Genomic DNA, 11,514 nt, shown 5'->3' with positions numbered 1-11,514 from the left:
CTCGTACTCCTCTCCCTATTTGGTCAAATACCTAACGAAAAATTACGATTTTCCTTGGGCTTCCACTGCCGCGTCTTCCCCGGCTCCGCGTCATCCCCTTCCTAGGCCTCGCCGTCGTCCACTGCCCTGGTGCTCTCGGCGCGGCGTGGTCAACGTGGTCAAGGAACGGCTTCCATTAGACGTGAACTGTACATGGAGAGGCTGACAGCTGGGTCCACAGCCGCAGCAAGGAAGTGCCTCCTTATTACGCGCAAAATAATTATTCCTCCACCTGACAGCGGGGACCCACCGGACGGGCCACCGTATTTCGCGAAAAAAACTTTTCCCCCTGACTGCAGGGACCCACCAGCTACATCTTCGCACGCAAGGAAGTGCGTCCGGGCAAAAAAAACGATTCGCCCCCTGACTGCTGGGACCCACCAGCTACATCTTCGCAGGCAAGGAAGTGCCTGACAGTCGGGACCCACCTGGTCGAAGCGTACGTAGCATTGTCATTCTGGTCTCGAACGTGTACATACATACTGGTCGATGTAGAGGCGCGCACGTGTCGTAGTAGAGGCGCGCACGTAGCATGTACACGTACGTACAGCGGCCAGTGTGCAAGAAAGAAAATACGGCCACGTACGTACATACGGGCAGGGTCTCGAACGCCAACTCGCGCATACGTACGGCCAGGGCTCGCGTACATGGCTGGGTCGGAACGGAGAAACAGCGTCGTCGTCGTGTTCATGGGGAGCCAACCGGCTGGGTCGGAACAGAATGCGTCGTCGTGTTCATCGGGAGGGCTTGGACGGAACAACCGATGGAAACGAGGCCTGGCGTACCGCAGAACGAAGGAAACAGCCTTGTGTTCGACCGGCCACGTTTGAAACGGGATCCTGTTCATCGGGAGGGGTCTGGCATACCGCAAAATGGAGGAAACTGACCTCCTACGGTCGAAACGGGGGTCCTGTTGATCGGGAGGGGTGTGGCGTACCGCAAAACGAAGGAAACGGACTTGTGTTGGAGCGCTACGGTCAAAACGGGGGTCCTGTTCATCGGGAGGGGTGTGGCGTACCGCAAAACGGGACTCCACGGGATACTGTTCATCTCCACCGTCGACCTCCTCCAGCCTCCACGGGCTACCGTCGACCTCCACCAGCCTCCACGGGCTCCTGTTCATCCAGCCTCCACCGTGCGCTACTCCACCGGCTACTGTTCAACCATCCCTCCACGGGCACCCCTCCACCGTCTACTGTTCATCCAGCCCTCCACACCACGGGGTCCTTTTCAACCACCCCTCCACGGGCACCCCTCCACCGTCTACTGTTCATTCAGCCCTCCACACCACGGGGTCCTGTTCAACCACCCCTCCACGGGCACCCCTCCACCGTCTACTGTTCATCCAGCCCTCCACACCACGGGGTCCTGTTCATCCAGAGGCAACGCCACCGCTCACTGTTCATCCAACCCCCCCCCCCCCCCCCCCCCGCAACACTCACTGTTCATCCAATCGATCAGCTCGATCGGGTTCAGTTAACAGCCATCGATCGATCGCTCGGGTTCAGTAACGCGTAGCCTGCAGTGCAATCGCTCGGGTTCAGTTAGAGCCCAACGCCTCGCTCGGGTTCAGTTAGAGCCAACGCCTCGCACACACGCGCGTACGTGTATGAGAGAAACGCGCATCGCTCGGCCCCCGACCTCCCACCGTAACCGGGAACTCCCCGAATTCCCCCCCCCCCCCTCGCTTCTACCACAGTTTTTTTCCGTCATGGACGGCCCAAAGAATGTCATGCAGCTGCGTCTCCGGCCCGCCCAGGACGAAAAGCCCATTTTCTGTCATGATTTTTTGTCATAGAAGTAGGAGCCCACCACATCTATGATGATACCGAGTTTTGTCACAATTATCGTCATAGAAGTGTCATATGTATGACAGAAAAAAAAATCGTTCGGCCCAAAATGTCACGGATGTGTCTTTTTTTTGTAGTGTATCATCTTGTTGAAGACTTCACTTAGATTGTTCACAACTAAATCTGTTTTGCAAGTATGATCCATAGCAAACCTAGCCCAAGTAGAGACCTCAATTTTTTTGAGCCATTTCCAAGCATCCTCAAACTGTGCTTTCAGCTCTGCCATGCTAGTTCATGCCCATGATTAGTGTAGGAGTAGCTAGCCTTGTCAATACACTTCTTTAGTTCCTGGCCTCTAAATCCAGCAGATTGAAAATTTGCACATATGTGCCTAAGACAATACCTTTGAGGTGAATCAAGGAATACCTCATTTATTGCCTTAAGCAAGCCCTGCACATTCACAAATTATTAATACAATTGAAAAAATGAAATAATTAAAAAAAAGTAATAACATAAATTGCTCAATGAAATTCTTCCCAACCTTTTGCCTGTCAGACATGATAGTGTATGTTCCAAATTTGTTGCCACTGCCAATGCAACATCTCAATTGAGTTAAAAACCAATTCCAACTTTCACCATCTTCCTTGTCAACCACACCAAAAGCTATAGGATAAATATTGTTGTTTCCATCCCTTCCTGTGGCTGCAAGAATTTGATGTCCAGTGGTTAACTTGATGAAGCATCCATCAAGACCTATAAATGGTCTGCAACCATTAAGGAAACCTTCCTTTGAAGCTGCTAAACAATAGAACATATACTTGAATCTAGGAGTAGGTGATGGGTTCTCTGGATCTTCAAATGTTGTTACTATACACCTGCTACCTGGGTTTGTGTCAAGAACTGCTTGAAGATAATCCCTGAGCCTCAAGTACTGCTGCTTGTGGTAACCTTGAACTACATCAACAGCCTTCCTCCTTGCCCTATATGCCATACTTCTTGATACATCCACTGAAAACTTAGTCTTGGTCTTCTTAATTAATGCATCCACAGGAGATCTAATGTCTTCTCTCAATGCTGCCTCTACTGACCTTGACATCCACTTAGTAGTAACCTTTGTGGACTCTGCACATGCTCCACAAGTGTGCAACATATCACACTTCTTGATGCAGAATGCTTTTTCATGAGCTAACTTAGAGGCACATATATAAAAATCACATCCCTGGGCGGCTCTCTCTGAGCACCAAACAATAATCCTATCTGGGGCATTTCTGTGGTATTGAAAATTCCTCAAAGTCCTAATGTGACAATCCCTAAGTGCATCTCTGAACTCATACATAGTGGTGAAGCACAAGCCCTTACAGAACTGTTTTACTGGTCCTTGAAGTTTGTGATCATACCATATCCTGTCTTTCAATTTCTTATTCCTTCTCTTCCTACCACTTGCTAGTTTATAGGATCCTTCAGGCTCATCTTCTTCATCACTTATGCCATAATCACCAGGGAAACTTTTTTCATCTGCTTCAGGGAACCAATCTGCTTTCTCCATTTTCTCAACCTCATGGTGGGATCTACTAGTTGGACCAGGTTTTCTCACTACCTTCAGTTTCTGTACCACAGCTGTATCTTGTTTTGCAGCTTCATCTTCAGAGGAATACTCTGACTGAAAATCCACATTGTTCCCATCTGAACCTGAATTTGCAGCTTCATCATCAGAAACAAATTCAGACACATCAGTGTCACCTTCAAAATGGTTAAGGTCAGCCTCTCTCTGCACCATGCTTTTCTTTAGCTCTTCCTTTCTGTCCATGCTTATATCCACCACCTTAGTGCAACTTTGTTGAGTGTTAATGCAATGTTCAGCAAAATAACTATCTCTGTTTTCATGATTTTCATCTGCATTACATTCCTCAAGAGATCCCACTACTCTTATGTTCAGAAACTTTTCATTATGAGAGTGTGCCAACATCTGCTGCACATCATCTTCACAGCATATTTTATCAAAACCTTCTAATCCTTTCTCCTCATCAAATACATAGTACATATAATCATCAGCCACAAAGCCCTCACTCCCAATAAGAGAAAGAATTGTCAAATATGATATGTCTGACTCGTATAAATTTCGAACCACAGATTCTCTGGCATTGAAATGGAACCAAATTGACCACTTTGGGTCATCAATTCTGAAAATTATAAAATGAAATACCTTTATTAACTGAAAACAGGATAACTGAACCTAACTAGGCACAATATTGAGTTTCTGTCAAACTGCTTTTTTTAGTTTCTTACACAACAAAGTATGCACAATACTAACAATTTCCAAGGTCACCATAACTGAATCTAACCATGCAAAAAACTAGCCTAATTTACTGAATCTCTGAATCTCTGAATCTCACAACCATGCAAAAAACTATGTCGTACCTGCCGCCGCCCGCAGAACGAGGAAGCTTCCGCCGACCTTGAGCTCTGCTTCTTGTCGTCGACGGTGGTCGCGCCGGCGCCGACCAATCCAACCTCTGCCGCGCGCTGCCAGCGGAAGGATTAGATTCGGACTGAGAAGGTTGCCGCGCCGCGCTGCCGCCCGGAGGTATGCCTGAATCGCCGCCGGAGTTTGCATCCACAGCCGCCATGGCTGGCGACGGCTAGGGCTAGGGAGGAGCTCGGGGGAGAGTGAGAGAGCTGGTGGGGAATGGGGAACCGGCCGGCCAGGTCTGACCTGGTGCGACCAGGTGCGACCGACGAGCGGCTCTAACGGCCCCACGCACGCGCCGTTAGCCGTTAGGCGGGCCGCCCGCCTGGCAAGTGGGCCACTAACGTCAGAATCGCTGTCAAAATGGTCAAAACCACCATTCAGTCAACCTGGTAGTTTTTAGTCACGTTTTTACGCTTTTTTGGTAGTTTTCGGCCACTTTTAAAAAAGTGGTATTTCCGTGGGACGCGAACCCCTAAACTGGTAGTTTTTTGTCAAACACTCTAATTATTCAGGTTGATGTGCCAGCAAACCAACCATCCGAAACGAAACACATAACTGTAGGCTGGAATATTATTCATCGGGAAGGGAAGCGGCTTTTCTGATCTCGAGCTCATGTGAACTTGGTGAACAGTAAAATAAAAAAATTGAAAAAAAATTCTGATTTTTTTGTGTGTGAAACATTGACGAAAGTTTTGTTAGCTTGCCAAATTTAATCACCAGATGACATTCGTGGAAAATATGGTAAAAAACAAAGTCAATGCTCCAAAATGTTATTTTCAAACGCATTTTGGAGCATCATTTTTGTTTTTTTAGCACATTTTCCACGAATGTGATTTCATGATGAAATTTGGCAAGCTATCTAAACATTTGTCGTTGTTTCACAAAAAAAGTTCAGATTTTTTTTTCATTTTCTTTTGATTTTACTGCTCACCCAAGCTCACGTGAGCTCGGGATTAGAACAACACTTTCGAACTATAACAGAATCCTTACTTATATAGATGCATCGATCACATCTCTACACATTTGGCCATGGGATCACCGGTCTCTCCAGTGAAAATTTGATTGCTAGATCAAAAATGTGATTGAGCATTGGAATCAGAGAAAAGCTCTCACGTCTCTGTTCTTGCTTGTTTCTGGGGTGATCTGGAAAGAGCATAATGAAGGGTTTTTCTTAACACCGCCATCACGATGATGATTGTCACCGTGAAGATCAAAGAGGAGGTACATCTTTGGGCTCTTTCTGGTGCCACCCATTTGAGTATTGTAACGTCATGAGAGTAGTTCTTTGTTCCCCACTCTGCAGTTATTGGTCTAAAACCTTCTCACTTAATCCCAAAATGGTGACTTCGTTGGGAGGAGACATTTCCGTTGACTACGAGGTGTATGTGGTGACTTCGTCAATCCCAAAATATTGTGCCGGCTCACTATCTCGGAGGTGCTTCTAAGTTAGAGTATGCATTCATAAGGGCATCTCCAACGCCGACCTTGAAACCGCCCGCATATGTTCGGACCGCGTAAGCCATCCAACACGGGCCTGTATCAGTCCGCCAAGCGCTCCGGCCGTGTTTTCTCCTGCAAATTGGAGACAAAGTGTGTGTGTGGGGTGGGGTGGGGTGGGGGGGTTGCGCGAGTCCGGCCAACAGACATGTAGGACTCCGACACCCCCGGCCCACCCAATTCCACCTCCTGGTCCCATTTCCTTACACTCCGCCCCTTCTTCCCTTTGCTTTCCATCCGCGCCCTCCACCTCCGCCACCGCTGATGTACGTCTCGGCCGCCACCGAGGCATTGTCGGACGTCCGCAACCGGCACCGACACGCTCGCTCACCTCTATGACAGTGCTATCCACCCTGGAGTCGTTTGTACCCAGGTACACTCCGCCCCTTGTAGACGACCTGCATGGCAGACACCACGCTGGGCGAATTTACCCTACGGGCACCCTGGGCACGTGCCCGGGCCCCATCCCGTTGATTTTTTTTTGAACTATAGCGAACCTTCCTAGGCATCGTATGCGTAAAAAACGCTCAAAAACACGAAAATACGATGGAAAGTACGTAAACTTCTCTAACTGGGCTAGTCTGGGCGTTTTTTCTGCAGTTTGGGCCTTACTCATATCAGCAGCTAAGCAATCACATGGGCCACAACAGCCAGTAGACCTTGTTTGCCTGATCGATCCATGTATGGACTGAAGCAGAATCGACCGATGCCTGTTTCGTTTTTGTGCGCAGGAACGCGAGATCGGAGTCGCGACCTTACCATCTGCTGCGCGGCTGCGCCTCCGACGCGGCGAGGGCGCGAGGCAGACTGTCGCCTGACGGAACCCGGCAGCCAGACTAACATCGCCCAACAAGATTGCAAAAGAGATCAGCGATGACTCGTGGCCAGGCCTCGGCTATGACTCCGGCGGGCGACGGTCAAGATCGGAAGCGCAAGCGCGGGCGCCACGGCGGCGAATCCTCGGGTACCACCAGTGATAATTAAACTCCGGCTCGATCGGACGTTGGGTCGTCACCGTCGACACTAGTGATACGAGCAGCGGCAGCAAGCGCTCAACCCGTTGAAGGCCATGACCAAGAGAAATACAGTAGCAGAGCGCCAACAATTAGGGCTAAAGGCAAGTGGCTACTAGGCGAGTTATTTGATTTGGTATTGTATTCAAATTTTATTTACTTCTTTGATCTATAAAACATCAGTTTGTATATTGCACATCATATTTATCCAAATATATGATACTGATCGTGTTTGATAGACCAAAGTAAATTTTAGCTTACGAGGTGCCCGGGCTTTGGCAATTCGCTGGCTCCGCCACTGCTCGGCAGGTGTTTGGGCAAATGCCATTGAGCTCATTTTCGAACGCTATGTCATTTTTAGAGTACGAAGGATGACGAGCTACTCGACCATTGAGGATGAGTTGTTGTGCGATGCGTGGTTTCCCGTATCCACGGATTTCGTAGGCAGGAACAGAGAGGGGACCTTCTGGCAGCAAGTGCGTGAATCATTTCACACATGAAAGCAGATTGCACCCTACGAAATATACATCATTCAACAACGCAATTTCAGGTCGTTATCATATCGATGATATGCTATGCAGACCAGCTACCAGCGTCACCAAGTTTTATAACATGGTTCGTCAGTTGGAGGCAAGGTGGCCATTGCACGCGGTAGAGGACGAGATCGTAAGTTTTGCTTCCTCTTGCTCAATTTTGTTGATTGATTCGTTCACTGAATGTTGGTCTACACATTATGTCGCCGGTACGCGCTGCCATGATGTACCACAGGATAGGGGGGCGACCATTTACATACACACACAGTTGGATGAAGCTGAAGATGAAGTATGTGTGGGATGGCATGATCCGTTGATGAAAAACTTGTTGGATATCCGATTAATTTAGTCGAATTTAAGACATTGTTGTACTAAACTTAATTTGCATGCTATGTATGAATGATTTATGCTATTTTCTATCCGAACTTTGAAGAATATTGGCCAGTTTGCATGAGTTTCATCCGATTAGTTCAAATGCTGGTTTAAATGTATGCGGGCAATGTTAGATGGCGGCTTTCCGCATTCGTATCCGCGGACTGTTTTGCCCCGTCCGCGGAAGTATGCGGAGGAAAATTTACGGGTTACCATTATAGATGCCCTAAGGGTGAAATATATGTTTGTGTATGAGAGCATGTGCGATTATACTGTGTCTGACGCGTGGGCCCTGGCAGCCGGGGCAGGCGGCTGGCTGGTGGTTTCGAATCCGCTCCCCCACCGGCGCACTGCGGCCGTTGGATCCGAGTTTCAGGAGATTGGACGGTTGATGAGACGCGAGCTGGGCAGCTGATTAATTTTGTTCTTTGTTGTGGTTAACAAGTTGGGCAGCTGATTAAAGCGTGTTGATTAATGGGGATCATGATTAGTTGGGGGTGTGCGTGAGCCGCTGATTGGGAGCGGATCGGCTGCGACGATGCTCCGCATGTGAGCGCCTGCTGCTTTCCTTTCTTGGCGCGCAAGACTGGTAGAAGCCAGAGGACATTCATCGTCCCGATCCTTTCGTTTTCGTGGCACACAAGACAAGCTGCTGCTACACGTGAATTGTAAACCCATTTTACCGACAACATTTGGAACGGTCTTCCGACTGGTGAAAACGTTCGTGCCTTAGAGCCCGTTCAGAATTCCGCTCGCTCCGCAAAATCCACGGAGCTGCAGAGCAAGGAAACCGCAGCTCCACGAGTTTCAACAGCAACTCCCCCGCTCCAAGAGTGGAGTCGTGGAGTGGACGCCCTCCGAACAGGGTCTTAGTACAAAAAGAAAAATCCTGACAAATAGGAACACATCGATATCAAGATGATGCCAGATACACCCCCGACCGACACAATACCAAGTAGGCGAAACACCGAGGATGCATGGTAGAGGTTAAAATCTCATGCTTGACGCCGCATGTGTCTATTTTCAGGTGGACTATTTGTTCAATGTGAGGCGATGCTCCCGCCGGTATCGGTGATTAGGTTCCTTGTGGTGAAATCGGCACACGAGGGTTCAAGCCCGAGACATGGCAGTGTCGTTCGCATTTCTTTGGAATTTATGTTAGGCCTTTCGGTGATGTTCGTTCAGTGGGAGGAGACTTCCCCGTCGACTACGAGGCATATGTGATGATTTTGTGAAACTCAAGATGTTGTATTGGCTTGATATATCGAAGATGCTTATAGGAGCAGGGTGTGCGTGCGAGCCTTCATAGAAGAGAAGTGTATGTGCGTGTATGTAAACGCCTGCGATTGTACTATGTTAAAAAAGGTACGGTGCATCATTTCCCATGACAGTTTTCCAGCCTCCAAACGGAGAAGAAATAATGCTGATTTTACAAATCTTGTGATCTCGTTAAACAACAATTGTAGCTAACACATGCACCACCTGTCAGGATCGGATCGATGGCCATGACAATCGGACGCGTGCACACGAAACACCAGATGAGCCAAACCAGCTTGCCATGGCAGGGAGAAATTATTGCCCAAGTAATGTCGATCGCCAACGGATCACTCATAGCGCAGTCACGCATGAGCAGGACCACAACTTAGCAGGTGGACGAGAACCCGCCGTGCTTCTTGCAAAACTAGTGATGTTCGTTCATCTTGATCTCTCTTCCCTTTCTGCCCATTAATCAACTGCTGCCCGTGCTACCGGTCCCGACCGTTTGCTTGTCTTGGAGATCCGGGTATCTCCATTTCCTAGGCTAATTTATCCAAGAGCATATCCGGCTGGACCATGAAGGATGCTCCTAGTTGTTTCCAGTTGCACATGCGGCTTAATTTAACCTTTTTTTATGTTCCTATTTTTGCATATAGGCTCAAAAATCACACAAACTCAGTTGGACTCGTCTTAGAACACCCCGAAAAAAAAACTCGTATTAGGGCCTTTTTGATTCATCGGATTCTAAAAACGTGGGAACAGAAAAAACATAGGATTGAAATGCCATGCCCATCTCACTTCTACAAGATTTTGGGTTGTTTGATTGCATCATAGAAAAGCAAGTGATTCTTCAGAGAGGTTTGAGTGGATGCTAGAAATTCTATGGAAAGTAGTACAAAGAATTCTTTAGGAAAAAAAATCCTACATGACTCAATCCTATGAATCAAAGAACTCTCTAAGGCCTCCTTTCGTTCATAAGATAAGAATACTACAGAAATAGAAATACCATAGAAAGTGAGATAGCATGTATCTCAATCCCATAGGAAAAGAGGTGTCATTTGATTCATAGGATAATAATTTTTTCATTGAGTCTTGACTATTTTCTTTTAAATGTGAAAGATTGATTTCTATCCTACATAAAAATAGAAATACATTCCTAGAAACCAAAGTGCGCCAAAGGAATTTTTCCTACAAAATTTCTATCTGTTAGAATTCCTGTAAACTAAAAGAAGCCTAAAATTCCTATGAAAATCTTTTGGTATATGCGTGGATATGTATGGACGATAATTGCTATCAATTTCAATTAATTTTCATCCGTAGCCATCATGATGCATGTCAGTAGGAGTACTTCACTAGCTAGCTTATGATAGGGCATCGATTATCATGCATGCATGTAACGGACCAACGAACGTGGTGTTTGATTACTGTCCTCGCGACGATTAAACCTACCTCGGCCGTACGTACTAAGGAACTGATTAACGATGGCCCCTCCCCGATTATATATTACTGTGGTAGCTTGTCTATCCTTCCCGGTAGCTGCTACTAGGTGTACTTTCAAAATTTTGGTTTGCTTTTACACAGCCGAAAGCAAATTAAAGGCATCCTAAAAAAGCAAATTAAAGGCATAATGATAATCAGAAGGACTTTGCAAACTAAAAGCATAGAGTAATAACAATCACAAGGACTTTGCAAATTAAAGACATAATAACAATCACAAGGACTTTGTTTTCTACAGAACATAATGCGTCTAGTAGTAGTACTGTAATAGGTACCAACCATTTTGCCATCACACCCCGTTTTCCGGCGTGCACCTTCTCTGGAGCCTGCGAAAAATAGATCATCTCAAGGCATGCATGCATGAAAAAAAAGACTGATATTAGTAGTAAATAACCTCCCTCTTTTAAAAGAATATACAAATGAATTTATAAGATGTCAGTATTTCTCAAAACACATAAAGTTAGTACACATGTAACACAACAAAATGAGAGTTGTATCATCTACAAATATTTGAACACAGGTAATTGATGCATGCATTTACATTTTAACATAACAAATATTTACTATTTTAACTTTTTTTCTTTTATAATTTCTTTCTCCCGTATGTATTCTTTGATTTTGTCATCAATTGCTAAATTCTACATCAACACCAATTGACCTATAATATCAATACAAATTATAACATCCATAATTTTTTAGAAAAGGAGGATGCACCCCCGGCTTCTGCATCTGGGTGATGCATGCGGCCATTTTATTTATTATTCACAAAGATCTTACAAAATAATACAACAGTAAGCCCGAAGCCACCATCTAGACGACATCTGTCGCTACTCCTATCCTCTTGATGAAGGGGTGTCGAATATTCGGGCCAAATACCAAACAGACATCACACCAAATCCTAACATCTAAAGCCGGATGCCCTATCCAAGCCACATAGGCGGGACTGGGTAACACTCCGGTCCGGTGCACTCTCAGTGATTACACGCACACGCTGCAAGGGCCGTCACCTCCGTCTTCCATCGATCCATCTTCGAAGCATATACTGA

The 11,514-nt window shown here is 46.5% G+C and overlaps 1 protein-coding gene across 1 annotated transcript; it reads right to left on the bottom strand.

Moving 5' to 3' along the window:
• Positions 1 to 2,102: 2,102 nt before the first annotated feature.
• LOC141020859 (uncharacterized) lies at positions 2,103 to 4,456 on the bottom strand. Its single transcript, XM_073495809.1, has 3 exons — positions 4,248 to 4,456; positions 2,371 to 4,009; positions 2,103 to 2,279 (listed from the first exon to the last, which is right to left on the bottom strand). Exons 1-3 carry the CDS (start codon positions 4,454 to 4,456, stop codon positions 2,103 to 2,105), a joined length of 2,025 nt encoding a protein of 674 aa, XP_073351910.1.
• Between the last annotated feature and the right edge of the window lie 7,058 nt (positions 4,457 to 11,514).

Source organism: Aegilops tauschii, chromosome 3 (genome assembly GCF_002575655.3).
Source record: "Aegilops tauschii subsp. strangulata cultivar AL8/78 chromosome 3, Aet v6.0, whole genome shotgun sequence".
Taxonomy (NCBI): Eukaryota; Viridiplantae; Streptophyta; class Magnoliopsida; order Poales; family Poaceae; genus Aegilops; species Aegilops tauschii.
Note: the sequence above shows the minus strand (reverse complement) of the source record. Positions and strands in the feature narration are given on the sequence as shown.

Coding starts and splice junctions, on each gene's coding strand:
- LOC141020859 (XM_073495809.1), bottom strand. CDS start 4,456: ATGGCGGCTGTGGATGCAAACTCCGGCGGCGATTCAGGCATACCTCCG. Junction 4,010..4,247: donor CGTTCTGCGGGCGGCGGCAG/GTACGACATAGT, acceptor TATAATTTTCAG/AATTGATGACCCAAAGTGGT. Junction 2,280..2,370: donor TCATGTCTGACAGGCAAAAG/GTTGGGAAGAAT, acceptor GTGAATGTGCAG/GGCTTGCTTAAGGCAATAAA.